General features: G+C 34.3%; 2 protein-coding genes across 4 annotated transcripts in view; one reads left to right on the plus strand and one right to left on the minus strand.

The window, feature by feature from the left end:
- Positions 1-18,895, plus strand: part of LOC118191742 (WAP four-disulfide core domain protein 1-like) — a 159,210-nt gene that overhangs the window by 69,951 nt on the left and 70,364 nt on the right. For both annotated transcript variants that reach the window (XM_035362585.2, XM_085813700.1), the window contains exons 4-5: positions 7,128-7,280; positions 11,696-11,749. In XM_035362585.2, coding sequence (XP_035218476.1) covers positions 7,128-7,280; positions 11,696-11,749 — 207 coding nt within the window. The remainder of the gene's footprint in view (positions 1-7,127; positions 7,281-11,695; positions 11,750-18,895) is intronic.
- LOC118187642 (calmodulin-alpha-like) overlaps positions 1-18,895 on the minus strand; it is a 220,127-nt gene that overhangs the window by 24,402 nt on the left and 176,830 nt on the right. The window lies entirely within an intron of this gene.

The raw sequence follows: 18,895 nt of genomic DNA on the forward strand, positions 1-18,895 counted from the left end.
GACGTTTTACGTAAAAGATTCCGAAGTTTACATTAAGAGATTTGAGCATCTTGTACTCTAAGATTGATGAAAGGAAGATTAGAGATGAAATTTAAAAGGTTAAATGGCATTGATAATAAAACTACTAATGATATTGTGCCATGTTTGTGGTTAACCTTTAAAAATGCCCTGGTAGCTATAACTGATCGAAATTAAATCTACCCTCTACCTATTAGGAATACTTGCTGTTATAATATGTGATTTTAACTCAGTTAATTCTCATTATTGTTTAGGTTTTAATCTACGCTGAAAAAGCAAGTCCTGACCTTCAAAATAATTCATATTGTATTCTCATACAAAATTAGATTCATAGTCCTGTGCTGATTAGTTATGAATATACTTGTAATAACTTAAATTCGGTTAATTAAATTTGATTTTAACGTAAGAAAATATTAGCAGAAAATTACCGGTGAGGCTTACCAACTTCGAGAAATATTTATGAATGATTGATTAGTTATGGAAAACGTATGGCTATCTATCTTTGCGTAAACCTTTAAGACGATGGGCCTTGCGGATTTTTGAGGAAAATTTTCTAACTAATATTTGTTGACCATGACCTTTTGTATGTATTTCACGCTTTGGTTTTCGCTTTTTCCAATTTATAGCGCGGAAAATTTTTCTATCTGATTCTGCACAAGCGAAAAATTTTAATTTGGGCTAAGACTCCAGTACTACTTGAGAGATTATCAGGAATTTCATGCAAATTATATAAAAAAGCAGTTATTTTGTTGCTTTAGTTACAATTAAGAATGCAAAAAGCATTCCAATGAGAATATGATTTTAAAACGAAATGGCAACCATGTTAAAAATGTTACCGCTGCCAGTAATTTTTGTGTTTAATGATCTGACAATTCATCACGTTTAAAAAACATGTTTCGAGAACATTATTTTATTATTTAAAAATTTTGTGAAAATAAGAATCCTTTTGGGAATACTCAACGTGCACTTCGCGAAAGCTATCCATATAATTGTCGGGTACTTTTCCTCTTGGCCGGCGCAAATTTCGCCAAGCAGACTTTATTGGCGACAACACGCAGTATACACATAAATAATAAATGTTAGTTCTAAGAATTTTTTATTTTGAAAGCATAAACATTTTAATATCATTTAAAATTTTGTAAAAAGACAATAAATAAAGGCGATAAATTTGTAAAAAGACATTAATTGAAGAATTTACTATGATCTCATGGTTCAACATCCTGATTCACCGGTTCATATCACATGATAATCTCATCCCACGTAAACTATAATAATAAATAAATAAATAATCTCATCCCACGTAAACTACGCTACAAAAATCTAATTCTGTCAGTAATTATCTACATTAATTTCAAGTTAAATCTTATGGAATACAAATTTAAATGAAAGAATTATTTCAATTCGTACGAATAGCTTACTCAGAAATTATGTAAAACCGCAGTGCTTTACTTTGCTAGAGCATTCTCATTAGAATTGATGAATTTAACCCTTGATTTCGCTTTTTCTATATTTTCGCCTTCGGGTGAGCGGTGTGTTTGCATCCTAATTGAATTAATTACCACAAAAGCCCTTAATGATAGAAATTACTTAAATGGCAGATATATTTTGAAAATATAGTAGAAAGAAATAAACAAACCACAAATGCACGTTACATGTTTATTTACTTGGCTAACTAAACATGTAATCTGCATTTGTGGTTTACTTATTTCTTTCTACTATATTTTCAAAATATATCTGCCATTTAAGTAATTTTTTACTTTACCAGCACGATATGCTGATGAAAGAAGTTTATTTAGCAGAAAAGAAGAAATTTTGATTTTTCCGAAAGAAGCAACATCCACAGCGAAGCTAAACCTAACAGGTTGAAAGTAATTTGTATCACTTAGGGCATAAAATTGAACTATGTGGTAAAAATTCTATGTAATTTTATGCCAGTATTGAAAGAAACAATAAATGCGATAAGAAATTGCTACTACTTGTTTTGAAAATCAAGCGTAAAAGTTTACCAGCGAGAATATTCAGTTTAGCATCGGTTGTACCATTTCTGGCGACTTTATCGCCTGCGCCAGCAAAATGGAAAAGTACTAATTGTCCTTGTGTTCGCGAAAGATCACTCTATGATGTGGTTTATGGCATTTCCTTTTTTCAGAATGAGGAAGGAGATGCAGTTATATGCAGTGCGCAAGTAATAACAAATTTTTGTGGTTAAATTTTCTGAACATGTGGCTCCAACAAAATGAAGCCTCATGTCATGCTGCTAACGCCACTATCAACGTGTTGGAAAATAATTTTGAAAGGCTAATTTTACGAAATGCAATTATTAGTTGGTCTTCCAGAAGTTGTTATTTATAAATCCTTTAATGTAAGGAACTTACATGTAAACATGTAAGTTCAATCCGAACAAAATTCAGATATTTTTCTGATTTATTTTTATTTTGTATTTTTAGTAGTTATAATTATTTTAAAAAATATTTTGAATTATAACCTATAAAATTTTTGCCGTCATCTTAAAGTATATGTATTTCTAGGCATTAGAGATTTTTATTCAAAATTTCGCAAGATATACTTTAATTCAGATATTGACGCCTTTTGGAATTTGGCATATTTTTTAATAAACGATAATCATGCTAAATGGGGTTTGCGCTCTTTATTAAGAATTAAATAAAGGGCGCAAACCACATTTAACATGTTTATCGTTTATTATTTAATTATTCGATAGAATGAACGTTGTGCCATTTTTACCGCTCGTTCGCAATGAAAGGGAAAGGAAAATAGGTTACCATAAATTATGAACTTCGCCAGATAAATTATTCTCGGCGCGAACTGAAAAAAGTGTGCCAAGATAAATTTTTAACTTCCTCAAATTTGACAAAATTTAATATTTATGCATAATTTGAGTCATAGAATTGTGATATGACAAAAAAAGCAGGTATATTTCAGGAAAAGTACGATTTTGTATTAAAATATCAATGTTAGAACAATGCTCTAAATTAAATTTCGTCAGTCAGGTCATAGAACGGCAGATACAGAACTGCTCCGTTTTCGTGTGCAACGTGTGTAGAAACATTAGGTATTTTTTGGAAGCAGGAGTCATGAAAAATGAGCAACGCCTTCGCCGGGAATCGAACCACGGACCTCTGGAATACGCGCTCAGCATGTAGACCACTACACCACGAAGGCATGCTAAGAAGGCGGGAGGAATATCTTATATACCCCCTTTTAAAGGGGGCTGTGGTTTTAGGGGACCCAATCACCAAATCCTGAGAATCATCATCCACCACCCTTTTTTTTAATTCGGGCGCCACCATAGAGACATAGGTATTTTTTTAAAGCAGAGTCATGAAAAATGAGCAACGCATTCGCCGGGAATCAAACCAAGGACTTCTGGAATACGCGCCCAGCATGCAGACCACTATACCACGAAGGCATGCTAAGAACGCGGGAGAAATACCTTATAAATGTACATTTTTATTGTTGCTTTCTGTTTTGTTAGCTAATGCGCTAATAAGTAACAGGTAATTTTAAATACTTTTCCGATTACAATATCATGAGTATTTAATTAGTAATAACCTGCAGGTTTCACGAAACTAGAATTATCGGAAGTAATTCAAAAGCAAGGATATTATGAATATTAGAAATCATTTTCCGTTAACTCGAAAGATTTCTGAAAGCGTTGAAGAGAAATTCTGCCCGCCGGTAAACGAAGTAGTTACGTAGTTTCGAACTGAAGCAACTGAAAATTACAGTTGTAAGAAAACAAGCTGAAGCTTTTTTATAGAATGATGAATGTTCTTTCTTGCTTTTTTAAACGTAATAAATACTTTTTGCGAAATGTTTTCCCCAAAGAACTTCGTTCCCGAACTAAAGTTTCTGACGCTCTGAATGTTTTTGGCAAAATGCGTAAGTACGGGTGGAAAACATAACCACCTTTAACTACCGCTCGTCGCGCTTCGCGAAATGTTTTACTATATTAGTCAAAATATATATTAAAGGCAGTAACTCAAACTAGTCGTAATATTAACAGCAAACAGCGGAATTACTATTGCAGTAGCGCAATATATCACTAATTTTATGTAGATAAGATTTACCTTTGCATTTCTCTCGCTACCATTTGGTTCCTGTGAGTCATGAAAGTGCTTGTACGTTTACATCTTGGCAGAAACAGATTTGGTTATGTTACGGTACTAAATATAAATATATATCTTCTTAAATTTTATGTATTCATTATATATCGCAGTATTGAAACTTTTTTTTTTTTTTTTTTTTTTTTTTTTTTTGCGTGATTTGGTTGCTGTACTTTTCTTCAAGTTGCTGTAAATGGTTTGCCTGTATGTTTATTGAAATTTATCCGCGTATGAATGACTCCATTTATTTCAATTCTTCTAACTTAGTCAATTAATTCGCAGCGAAAATGCATGCAAAGAGTGTATGTATAAAGAAAGTATGCGTTCATAACATTCAGGAACATTTAGTCCACATATTTAGGAAAATTGTCTAGTGTAGGTTTTAGTTTTTCATTTATTAAACAAGGAATGAAGTAAAATTCTGACAACTCTATGCAAAAATTCTGCTCCTGCTCGACGGCACCATTTATCTATTCATTTTCCCCAGGAAATCAATTTCTTTGTTTATAGACGCATTATAGGGCATATTAAACCGGAATATTATATATATACCGGGTGATCCAAGAGTCCGTTAACGTTTGAAAATTCAATAATTCACAGGAATAATGTAGGTAGAGAGATAAAAATTGACTCACATGCTTAAAGTAACGTGGAGTTTTATCGAACCCCCCCCCCCCCCCAAAAAAAAATGCAAGAAAGGCCAACATATGGTGTTGGGCAGCAAAATATCAGTGACGACGCATGATAATCGTGTATGAAATGAGCTGTAGTGATAGAGAGAATCAGTCTCTTCCTGACTTGTCTATCCTCGCCTCCGGGTGTTGGTCACGCTGTGATGTGGATTTATCATTTTTAGTCGTGATCAGACCCTTTTTCTTCGAGGAAATGCGTTTTTCTGCTGTTCAAACTGTCAGTGTGACGGGTGCAAGGAACACTGATATGTTACAGAATCGCATCATCCCTAGTCTGGCTGATAAACGCCTGTTGGAAGGTACCACTTTTATGCAGGATAGCGGTCCACCCCATATTGTTACACGTATGAAAGATCACTTCAACACATCGCTTGGTTAGGATCACCGGCTGAGCCGCCACTTACGTTGGCCTCTCAGGTCTCCAGATCTCAGTTCGCGTGATTATTGGTTGTGGGGTTACCTGAAGTCGCAAGTCTACTGCAATCGTTCCACCGCTTTCATTAGTATTGATTTAAAAAATGCTTTTGATACTCTGTGGTGGCCTGCCATCCTTGAGTTATTGAGAAGGGCAAACTGCCCTAGTCAGTTGCCCTTGTCATGCCTCATGTTAATATATAATCTTTCATGTTTTTAAAAGTTATTCAACGGAACGTAAATTGATGTATATTACAAGTCAAGAAATTATTACCAAAATACAAAATTGAGGCTGCCCTCAGGGTTCCTGTGCTGGGCCCGACCTATGGAACATAACGTTTAATTATGTTTTGTCCTCAATTTGGTCAGCACATACCCGCTTATATGCATATGCAGATGACACTGCTTCATAGTAAAAGAAAAAACGCAGAGCGAACTACAAAGAAACTCCACAGAGACTTGCAATTTATTCCATGAATTATGCACCAAAATTAAACTTTCCATTTCGGAATCCAAATCCACCATTTTGCTTATTCCAGAAAAAAGAGGATTTTTGGTCAGACAACCACGAATTACAATTAATGGAAATAGAATTGGCATCAAAAAGCAGCTAAAGTTTCTTTGCTTAACATTTGACGAAAAATTAAATTGGATTCTGCATGTTCAGGATTTGAAAAAGAGAACTACTATCATAGCAAATAATTTACGTCACATGCAGGGATATAAACGGGGCATTAGGGATGATAAGACAACATCCGACGGCAATTTATCACTATACCTACAAATGTGCTATACAGTGTTGTTCACAATAATATTGTCCCTCAACTACAGGTATTGTTGATGAATGACGGACGACATGTTGGAACTTTGTTATAAAGAACATTATTCTTTGCTAAAAATCAATTGTTATGCTAATTATTGCTTTTATCATATGAAACGCCATCTGTTGGCCGTTTTAAACACTTTTTTGCTTTCAATAAAACCCTGCAACATTTCAAGTACGTGTGGTGAATTTTTTAACCTCTCTATCTACATTATTCAGTGAATTATTGAATTTTCAAAAGTTAACGGAGTTTTGGGTGACCTGGTGGAAACTTTTTGCGCATAATTTAGTAAAACATACATTGAAAAGTTCCCATTTTTATGTAATAAAATTCAGTTAATCTTCTCAAACTCTCGAAATTGCTTATTCATAATGAGTAATATTCTTTTAAACATCTTCGATGGCATGCTTTCTATTTTCTGGTTACAAGACGTCTTGCCTTTTGTTTGCAAAGGTGTCATGAAGATAAAAACAAACGGCAGTTATAATGCTGACTGAGCTAGACGACGAAGTACAGCTAACATTTTCGATCTTGCTTAATAATTTAGGCGAATTTTAACGGGCAGGCTTATAATTTTTTATATAGTGCATATTTTTTTGCTTATATTTCAAGTTTCCTATAAATTGGTATAGGTTATTGCCTAGTTTGTTGGAGATTACAATCCATTTTACGATAATCGCTGTTATGTCAAGGTCAAGTGTTTGTAAATGACTTTGTGCCGTAATTATTGAGTTTTAATTATTCATTCATTACATCTTGACGGATTTGTATAACTAGTTAGCTATCCAGTTAGCAAATTTATGAGAACTGCAAACAACTTCAATTATGGAACACTTATATTGACATGGATATCGTAAATGAAAATGGCTCAACACTATATTTCATAAATTAAAAAGTCGTAAAACTATAAACCTATTAAATATTTGTGTGTATACACCTAAGTTCTCTTTGTCTGCTTACCTGCCTTATCAAAACTTCCAAATTGATGAATATTTTTAATTGAAATAACGATTTTTGTTCATTATGCTACTATATTTTCCATGAATGTTTTGCAGTTGTTCGTTGCACCACATCGCCAAGACCTGCACCTTCAGAACCGGTGGGCTGTCCAAAAGGATATATCTGTAAAATCGATGATTATGGCGATCCCATTGAAGGTCGATACAATTCTGGTGTCTGTGTTCCCGAACCTTCAGCTGTGGAGATAGGTTTGTACTCATATGCTTCCTTTTAAGTTTGAAAACAATAGTATTAAACTTCATCATGTTCATATAAGTTTTATCATGTTCTATGATATTGCTTTAAACAAAAAGTGTATGTGAATTAGTAAAATGCTGTATTTTAGTAGATGCAAAACAAGCGTTCTATGGTTTAACAACGGGTCTGCTCTTTATGGTCTGTCTTTTTGACCGTCTTCATATGTATATAAAATGCTAATTTTATTAACCCAGATATTCGATTTCTGTCATGATTTGTATATTTAAAGAATTTTTTTTCATTTTGCTTTACTTTTATATATTTATACTGCATTACAGAACTTTTTTTTAATATTAATTTCTGGCAGTGGAAAAGTATTTGTAATCCAAAGAAAATTTTTGACATTCTATTTCCAATTTTCAACATTGGTTTGGCTTCTTGGAGAATCAGTGAGATACATGAGTAAAATAAAAGTAAAAGCACTATGTTAGATTATTTAATTCTTAGCTGGAAAGTTTGGTTTGGTTTATTTGAATTACTGCAAAGCACATGAGGGCGATCTGCCTTGGGACAAGGATGCCTTCGTAGAGAAAAAGAAACTTGCCCACATTGGGAAACCACGAAAACGCTCATACAGCCAGCCCTGGACCCTGGACCGAACTATCAGTGTTCAGAGATTCAACCACTCGGCCGCTGGTGGGCCGGGCGGGAAGGAAATTAGGATTTCAGGCCAAAAGTTGCTTTCCGAACATCCGTTCGTGAAGACATTATAGTGTTGCGCAATAGCCCATCTGCGGTAAGCTAGCTTCTCCGAAAAGTGCTGTTAGGGATGCCAGAAAGTGGGAGTGAAAGACAGGGTTATCAGATTTGGTGCGAAATCGCTCATTTATCGAAAATCGGCGATATTCCATAGACGGAACGAGAACATTCTAGAAGGCATTCTTACCCAAAATATTCTCGAAGGTAGGTTAATGCTATATATATCCTGCCTGTACGTAGAGTAGTAGTATCTTGCATTCAGTGGTAGTATCTTAAGTTAAGAGATTAGCTTAAGGGCGATCGACCGAGTCGGGAGCTGTACTTTAGTGCTTTGCCGTGAAGCTTTATTCATCATTATAGCCTGAAGGCTATATTGCTGATTGTTTCAGCGTATTTATCGTAGTTTCTTGACGACTGTGAACGTGTTCTTGGAACTGTCCTGTAAAATACTGGCGAATAAATTGTGTTTTTATTCTTCATCCATTGTTATCATCAATTACTGCAAATCCATGAACCCGTAGAACGCAACAATAAGCATTCGTTTACGTTATTGGCAGCAGGCGATGTCATACTGGTAGACTTAAACTGGTTGGTTTTATCTTATGGAACAGAAAAATGATTAATTTAAGTTTTACTGGTAGTGTTGGAAATAAACTGTAGTGATTGCTAAAAAATTTCTTATTAGACTTTAAAATTCATACTCTAAGACTATACATGTGTTCAGTGTCGTCTTTACGTACGAGTACTTTTCGGATACTCCGCGAGTGTAGGATTTCCATATTTTAACAGATTTCATTAATCTTGATAGCGTCAATAAGGCCCCCAGAACACAAGAGGTGAAAGGCCTGCGATTCTTCAGAATGGCTATATGTGCGTTTTAGGAGAAATATTTAATTAACCAAATTAATATTAAAGTCCCATGCTTAAGTGAATATTTTGAGAAATTTGCTTTTGAATTCTTATTAACTTCAATATTAAACTAAAGCCTCACTTCAACTCTACTGAGCGAGTTTGATAACGTTGGAATAAAACCTCATATAATCGAACTTCCATTAATCGAAACCCAAATCAGTCGAAACTGCGAGACTGAATATTCAAACGGGTCCGAAATGAATCTCCAATTTTTAAATTTTTTAAACTTATTTTCTTTTCAACATATTTCTCCTCTTAAAAAATGTAATCTCGGTATATACTACGTAAAATTACGTGATCTTCGAAATAGGTCCAATAGGTTATTTCCTAATATTTGCACTCATTTATGGATCATGTGCTAAAAATTTACATTATGTTAAAAGTTTTTCATTTGAGGTGAAAATTACTTCTCTTAAGATTTGTATTCTATTACTAAAGTTTACAAATTTATTTTGAAGAATCAGTTTCGAGGAAATGGTTATCAGATTAAATGATAATCTTTACAGGTGAAATATTGATTATAATATGAGAATTTGTGTTCTTAGTAATTATTAGCAACAAATTATACTAAAAATTAAATCCTCAAAGAACCTTCCATTTTGTAATATAAAATGTTGCTTGCTTATGGTTTTGTAGTAGATAGAATGCACACACAAGCAATGGAAATAAAATTTATTTTACCCAAAGAAACACTTCTTAGTTGTGGAACTTTCCACAATAATACTCGTACAGCTTTTCACAGTATCACAGAGCACAATCAGTAGTTACACTTCAAACTATTAAGAACGTTAAACACAACGCAATACAAAGCGGATCCAAACAGCGAAGTTAAGACGGATATCTCAATACTCTGAATTTAACTCTGAACTAATAGAGTAGATGCTGTCTCTGGTCTTGTATAATAGTTTTCTCGTGGCCGCCGAGAAATGTCTAGTACTTCTCGAAATTACTGGAAGGTATATGAGGACATATATAGATTAATTGCAGTTATTAAATTAAAGTATCCATTACAGTAATACAGGGGACAGACCAAAATTTCCCCACTCGCCAAACTTGTCGACAAAAATTAGTCGCCCAAACCATCGCCAATATAGCGATATAACCATTTACTTAAATAAATGTTTAATACCCTGTATTCTTACTTTTCTGGAAAGCACCTCCTCTTTAGATTTTCGTGTTGAAATTAAAATTTTGTTAATTAAACTAAAATTTTGTTAAGGGCTTAAATTACGAGATTCGATTGTCATGAATTTAATGAGATGATAACCTCGTATCGTGAGCTAATTATACATCTTCACATACAATTTCATTGAAATTATATGTGAAGATGTGATTATATGTGATGTTCATTGAAATTATATATGTGATTATATGTGATGTTCATTGAAATTATATATGTGATTATATGTGAAATTATATGTGATGTTCATTGAAATTATATTTAGATACAAAATTCGTAAGAATAGCTTCATAGAGAAGGAAGTAATGCGTAGAAAACCAATATATTTTTGGGATTTTGGTTAATTTAAAAATTAACTGGTTTTAAAGTGAGATTCAGATTCACGGTGTGGATCTTCTCGAGTAAATATTCGTGAAATCTGACTGCTCAGAACCCAAAACCAATTCTTAGAGGGCTTAAATTACGAGATTCGATTGTCATGAATTTAATGAGATGATAACCTCGTATCGTGAGCTTGTAACGTTGCGCGCCTCCAACTTGCACGCAACCAAGAGGTGACTGTGAAAACTGGATAAAAGACAGAGTCTTGTGAAGGGTTTAAGTCCCTTTTTATTCAACGTAAAAATTTACAATTGCGTGCTCTTGACGCTCACAGACTGCGCCAACTCGGCGGTCAAATAAAAATAATAACCTGAAAAGAAACTAAAGACAAGACTCTAACTACAAGGCTCTCTAAAATAACTAACTCACCGCGTTTTACAATACCGCTGCTAATTCAGCAGACTTGAAGCTCACTTGAACGATTAACACTACTTCCCGCCAAGCACATAGGCCGAAACGCGGGGTTCTTCAAATTCTCGCTAACTACCTCCGCCCTCGTGAAGTAAGAATATCACACCCCGAACTCGTTTCCTTTCTATTTAAATCATAATACTTCCGCTGATAGTTTGCATCCTTGCGCGTTCTACTAAAATTTACATATTCTGGCATTGGCAGTTCCAGGGGAAAGTAAGGCTTGACAGGAAAGATAATTTAAACTTAAAATAAATGTTAGTTAAAATAAATATAAACCCTACAAGCTAATTATATATATCTTTCGTATTGTATTTAAGAACTAATTAGTTCGGTTTAAAGCAGATTTCTGTTAACATTAATTTGAAACAAAAGTTAAATATAATACACATTGTAAAGACAGCGAATTTTAATGTGTTTGCTCTATACGCATGTGAGCCGTATAGATCTTACACTTACACCGTGGATCCACCAGGATCATGTGGTCAAAGAAGGATTCTTTCCACAGTTTCATATTGGGAACTATGAAGTATGTTTAAAAAGTCGGACAGTGAACTCATGTTTTTTGATCATCTGTTATAGGCTTTCCTATGCATATTAGCAAAAAGGAAGAAAAAAAAAAAAAAAAAAAAAATCACACATTTAATTTCACAGTCCTGATTTTCGTAACTGTGTTATATTAAAACTAATCCTGTGGCTGATAAAGCTAAAATTTTGGGAAACTAGAATCTGCCTAAGAACGTTATTCAAATATGTTTTAAAAAAAAAATCTTTGTTTTACAGGCTCAGAAAAAGAAGACCCTTCTGGATTAAAAGAGAAGACTGGAAAAGAAACCGGTAAGACTTCTGAATCTCGAATTTATTAGATATACGTACTATATAATACACTCATGTCCAAAAATTAAGGATAATTTGGAGTCACGCAGAAATCGAACTCTAAAATAAATATATCACCTGTAAAATCACTACACACACCTTCAAGAATCATATGCAAATTTCAGTAACCAGATGACACCGATGGTACGTCACAATGACGAGAGTGTAAGAGGATATATAAGGAATACAGGCAAAGAAGTAAAATTGTTCGCAGGAGCTTTATAAGCATTTCAGTGCAATAACCGAATAGTTATGACACAAAGGACGCATTTGGATGATTTTTTACGTGGTAGAATTATCGGTCGTCTGGCGTACCCAACTGGAAGTATTAGAAGAACTTGTAATTGCCCAGAGTGTCATCTCCAGGCTTTGACAACTATTCCAAGATGATGGTAATGTGAGTAGACGTTACAGCACAAGTCGCCCCAGAGTTACAACGCCGAATGAGGACCGGTATTTGGCAGTTAGTGCCAAAAGAAAAAGGCGGAGCACAGCCTCAGACCTGTCCCGTCAGCTCTCTTCAGCCACTGGTACGACAATTTCAAAGCAGACCGTGTACAGACGTTTAGGGCAGATATACGTTTGTTAGGGGCGCCATGGACGCACAATTTGTGTTTATAGATGACAACGCCCGTCCTCACCGTGCAAACATCGTAAGCGAATGCCTTCAATCCGAGGATGTCACCCGTATGGACTGGCCAGAATTCTCACCGGACTTGAATCCAGTAGAGCACGTGTGGAACATGCTTGGCCGACGAGTTGCAGCCCGTCAACCTCCTCCTACATGTCTACCGGAACTTCTGAGAGCATTGTTTTTTGAGTGGTGTAATATCCCCCAAGATCAGATCGATAATTTGATACTCAGCATGTCTAGGCGTTTTACGGACTATATTGCATCATCTGGGAGGCATACAATGTATTAACAATCATACCAACCATGTAATATTGGTTTTTTGTAAATAGGTTTTTTTTTTTAATTTGCTCCAGGGAGAAAAAATCGCTAATTTTTTTTAATAATATCTAACATATAGCATCTTTTTTTGCTCTTTACCTTTTGTTTAATAAATAAGCTTTACAAATTAGTCAAATTTGTTTTGCTTCTAACTGTTCCTTTGCCTGATTTTGTATTATCCTTAATTTATGGACATGAGTGTATAAAATAAGAAAATGTTATTCCGAGACAATCTCATGTCTAGGCGCATTAACGTTTATCTAGCACATTCGTATAGAGTCAATGTCCTTGTATTTAACCAATGTAAACACAAGTTTTGTTTTACTCCGCTTGGATATTACGAATGCATTTTATTGCGAGTGTACTTCCTTCATTCATTTCTTTCACAAATTCCTTTTTGCTGGACATTAAAAGTGTTAGGTGCTTAATATTAATTGAATGTTTTACCCTTAATATTCGTATTTAAATTAATGTATTACTTTGTGTTTATAAAAAAGGAAACTATAAATTTTAAAATTTATAAATACATATCCTTTTAAGATTAGAAAGACTGTGCAAGGAATAGATTACTCCATATTTTAAATATGCCAAGTAGAAAAGACAGTTAAGTGCCCGGCCGGATTAGAACTTTTAAAGACAATAAGCACTTAATATTTTAGTGCCTTCACATTTACATTTGTATTTTTCTTCATTCCTTCTCTCTTGTTCTTGGGTTAACTGCACGATACATTCCTTAATAAAAACAGAGGACATTTTTCGGGTTGCCTATTTTTGAATCGCCAAACACTTTTTATGATCCCCCTCTTCCCCGATACCTTAAACGTATGTTTATTTTGCTTAATAAGATAAGCATGATGACAAGCAGTAGAAACTATCACTACGTGTGGTCGAGCATTATCTTGCTGAAATGTAAGCCCAAGATGGCGTAATTATGAAGGGTAACACAACGGGACGTAGAGTATCATCGACGTACCGCTGTGCTGTAAGGGTACTGTGTACGACAACCAAAAAAGTTCCTGTTATTTAATGAAATGGCATCCCAAATCATCACACTTACTTGTCGAGCCGTATGGCGGGCGATAGTCAGGTTGGTATCCCACCGCTGTCCGGGGCATCTTCAGATATGTCTTCCCTGGTCGTCAGGTTTCAGTTCGAAGCGGGACTCATCAATGAAGATCCAGTCAGTGACATTCCAAATCGGATGTGCCCGACATCAATGCGAACGGGCTTGTCGGTATATAGAGGTAAATCGTAAATGGCGTTAGAGGCGTAGTGAGCTCAGCCCCCCCTTTTTTTTACCCGTCTATTTAATTGTCCTTAGTATCACTGAAGCTTCAGCTGCACGTAATATCCATGACAATGATGACTCTGGGACTCACGTTCGGTCCTCACGTTCTGTCATCTGTCTAGGCCGACCGCTTCCTCCTTGCCGATTAGACCAACTGGCTTCTTTGTGCCGAGCTACAAGTCCTCTCTTAAATGCTGACTTCTGCGCGCATTGTTTCACCACCTGTATGCGAGGCATAGTTACTGTCAGAGTACACGGAATGAAATTCACAATGAGTTTAAAACCTAGAATCAATCAGTAAATAAACTCTTATGCCGAGCTGTCGCTGTTTTAAAACGCAACGTTGCCATATCAATGATAGATATGACTCGTGGCGCATGACATGGAGATACCCGGACCGGGTGAAAGGAGGTCGAAATTATGGCTCCGAATCTAAATTTCTCCTCTTTAATGTCGTACCAGTTGCGCAGTTAAGATGCGCTACAGCACCACATCTTCCTTCATTGGCCGCCAAACTTTAAAATTTTGCATTTTCCGTCGAAACCTCTATGCATATCAATTTGCGTTCAATATCCATTACTCTTTCTTGGAGCGTCGTATTTTTTTGTCTTAGTGTATATAATAAATTTATAATTTAAAGACACTAGTGAATCGCAAGAATTTTATTCAGTGGCATTTAAGGGGAATAAAGAATCAACCTCGGATGGTTCTAATTTATTTATCACTCGTCCCGTAATGCAAGATGAAAATGGCGTCAAAAACTGCAAATGGAATTGAATATCTCGTTTCAGTTTGTTGTACGAGAGTCAAACCTTTTCTGTTTTATTTTTTATATAATGAGTATAAAATTTTCCTAAATATAAGTACAGGGACCGGAGGAATGTGTGAAAAGTTAATTCCATATTTTAGTTTTTTTTTTTTTAATTTAAAAATACGAAAAGAATTTTTTGCGACATTTAAAACATCTTTGTAATTGGCAGTACACGTCTACGACCAACGGTTGCCAAAATAAAAGCCGGATAAGGGCCTTAATGCACATAGAATCTTAAAAGACATCCTATTCTCTCCCAGAAAAGGATATAATTCGAAAGGGCAGCCTATTCTGTCACGGAGGGTAGTGGCGTAAGGTATCCGAGTGGAGAGGACGATGGTTAGTTTCGAACTGTTTCGATATGCTCCACATTCTTACTGGTGTTCGGGTCTGCAGGAGTAGACTGGGAAGCCGATTTTGCTAAATGCTGCTTTAAAAAGAGATGTTAATTTAAAGCCGGGGTTGGGACACACGGGGCGTTGCGTCAAATGAAACATTCTAACTCTCTTCTCTCACGAACACCTGATTCTGTTCGCTGATGAATGTGGTGTGCCTTTAAAATGGTGCTGGAAACGTATAGCATTTTTATTGTTACCTAAAATAACTTATTAAAACCCATTCATTTCTATTGAGTGGAATGATTGTATCTAGAGCGATAGTTGAACGAGACGCGTCGTTTACGTTAATTATAGATGAGTAAATATAGTCCATTTGTTTGTAGATATATTTAATGTAGGAAATATTTGAGCCTGCGCCCGCTCCATATCGCGAAAAAAGTTTCAAAAAGTATTAGCTCTAATGCTGGAAACGCTGAGTTAGTTATTACTTACTTACACTATGCATAAATATGGTCTATGTTTTAATTATTTGGTTAATGGCATTTGTCTTTCACATTTTTGAGTACCTGCCTGTGGTTTGGGAACTCTAGTTTCAAGAAGGTAACTGAAGTGATCAGCTTCTTCCATTTCTGTTAAAGTAGAGCATGACGTTGAAAGAAGTACCACTCCATCTTCCCTTTGATTCAGATGCGATTACAATATCATGGTCTTCATCTTTACCCACTATATCTTTAATTTCTTCAGTTACAGTAAGCGCAGTGTTCTGATCACTAGTAGAAACTTCGTCACATTTTGTCCAAGCTTGCGAATTTTCATTGGTAATCTAATATTATCTCTTCTTATCTTATATCTAATTAATTTATGTAATTATTATTATTATAATCTATCTTATATGTAATATAATATTATACTTCTTTACTATTTGTCATTTGTTTATATTCAAATTCACGGCATGTTCGTTGTTGTGTGCGTGAAGGTTTGTAGTAGATTAAATGTACACAGGTTCTGTCAGCGTAATGGCAAACCGCACATTGAGTTGATCAATGTTAACGAATTTCGCATCCTGCGCATGCTCAGTGGTTTACCGTTGGCGTGGGAGGAAATACTGGTGACTAAGGGGGCATAAGCAACCCTACACAAGAGTGCGCGTCATGTAGGTCTTATCAACTGTTTATAATTGCGATACTACCGAAATTTGTTAGTGATTAATTAATGCATTTGCTTCTGCTTCCCTTTTGCTTATTTTGTTCTTAAACGTTATGTTTAATATCAGTTATTTTTAATAATTTTCTTGAGTTTAATTCAGTAATTTAAACTGGATTTATTCTTTAATTTGTTAAAGTATAAACGAATGGTAAATACGCAATTGCTTTTATTCCTCAGAAGTATAATCAATAAATATTCAGCTAATATATCTTGTAATGTTCCCTGTTTTGTAATCATTCTTAAACGAAAATTTGTGTAATGTAGAATCGATATTTACACTCTATGTAATGAAGCAACTTACAACATAATAAGTTTCAAAATCTCGAACTGTTTATGCCCAGATAGCAGAATATCAACCATACACTGTATTTATCTTCTTTTAAAATTGCACCAAAGTCGTAATTGCGCCAAATTCTCTTCTGGGCATGCGCAGTACGCGAAATTCATTTAACATTGATCAGCTGAATGTGCAATTTGCCATTACGCGTCCGGTGACAGGTTGATAAAACTTCAGAGTTCTGGAACTTTCCACAGAAATACCCGCACAGTATCACCGAGTACAATCGGTAGTTACACTTCAAATTACTAAGAACGTTAAACACAACGCAATATAAAGTGCATCTAAAAAGGAAGCTAACCCTACCTAGCCCTAGTGCATCTAAAAATATTTCAGTACTCCGAACTCTCAACAACTAAAGGAACTCATGCTGTCTCTGGTCTTATATAGTTTTAACACTGCCGCCGAGATATTTCTAGTACTTTCTGCTTCTCCAAATTACTGGAAGGCATATAAGGGCGAGTGCAGTCACGGATCATCAATTAGTTATTCAATTATACAATATCCATTATACTGATACCGAGACCGGGTCAAAATGTCGCCAAGTTTGGCAATAAAATTAGTCGCCAAAACCATTGCCTAAAACCATGCCTAGCCAACGCCACCTAGACTACAAAGCCAGAAAGCTCCACTTATGAGTCATCCCAGTTAGGCTATCGAAATTACGGTAGCGCAACGACCATATAGTTTCGGAAAGAACTTACAATCTATTTTTTTACTGTTGACGTTTTATTTTAATATATTTATAATTACTTTCCTCCTTTAAAGCACTTGCAATCTTGATTTTTAAATTTAAATCGAATTTTCTTTAAAATAAATACTAATCAGTTAAAGTTACATTTTCAGCACAGCGAATGTTAAACTATTTTTTTCTGAAAGGTGTTATAATTATTATCAAAATTATATTATATATTTTCTCATACATTAACTATACTTTCACCTTATTTAAAATATTTTAAATAATGTCAGACTTAGAACTTTTATTTTGATAACACAGTCTAATTTAAAAGCATTTTTAAAGAAAAAATCCATTTCTCTGAAACAGCAACTAATTTTATTATTATTATTATTATTATTCACAAAAACAGAAATACAAATTACTACTCAGAATCACAAAACTAATAGAAGGATGAATACAGTTTGAAAAAAATAATGCATCATACAATTAGTTTTAAGCAAAGGATCTGATTTAATAAGCAAGATTAAAAATATGGAATTAATTCAAAATTATTCGATTTTACACACATTTTCTACAATGATCTCATAGGAAGTACAAACACTGAAAAACATTAAATTGCAATTCAAAACATAAATTATAATGATAAAAATAGCTCGTTTGGAAATTTAAAAAAAAATACAAGAAATAAAGTTTTTGGATTCATTTACAAGAGCTGGAGTAAAATATATCTATAAAGAGCTAATAATAATTAAAAATAAATTATAATACAACATATATTGTCATGACGAGTCGAATGAATAGCATACATAGCATTTAGAGATTTGAACTGCTTCTGTGGTTATAAAAATTATTCATTTAATCAGAATTAAGTAGTAGCAATGTCTCTGTTCATAAAACAGACTTATGGTTGAAAGTGAATTATATAAGTTATGACTTAAAAAATTTAGAATGGAAAACAAAATCTGTTTTGAAGCTATTAGAAAATTGCAGACATGTCTTTAAAGCTCAGGAAGTTACTACTAAACTTTTATATACTTTTGTTGCATTTTTAGACATTATTATTAAAACAAGTTAGATACTTTTTAAGACTAACTGTAAATTACTTTTTTATTTACTTTATCAAAGTTGATAATTTTCTTTTTTTACAAGCAGGTTTTTTAAATCATTTTTTTTTTTATTTACAATAGTTGTTTAACATCATGTTTGTAGAGGATTTGATTATATTTTCAGCTATGGGATCAAAGGAATGGCCTTTTACACATGGTTCAATATCCAAATCCTCATTTGACATCAAAGCATTCAGAGTTAAATTTACAGCTACATTTCTTTGAGCAGGGTGTTTTAAAAACTTACTTTCAAACTCTTGAGATACAAGTTTTTGTACTACAATAAAATTATATAAAACAATATTTAAAACATGAGGCATAGGATACAAAAGGTCACCCCTATCTAATTTTCTGATTAAATTAAATTCGGAAAGGATATCGAGTTCCCTA

This window comes from Stegodyphus dumicola, chromosome 3 (genome assembly GCF_044657685.1).
Source record: "Stegodyphus dumicola isolate Sdum_Otavi_A_Nest chromosome 3, ASM4465768v1".
Taxonomy (NCBI): Eukaryota; Metazoa; Arthropoda; class Arachnida; order Araneae; family Eresidae; genus Stegodyphus; species Stegodyphus dumicola.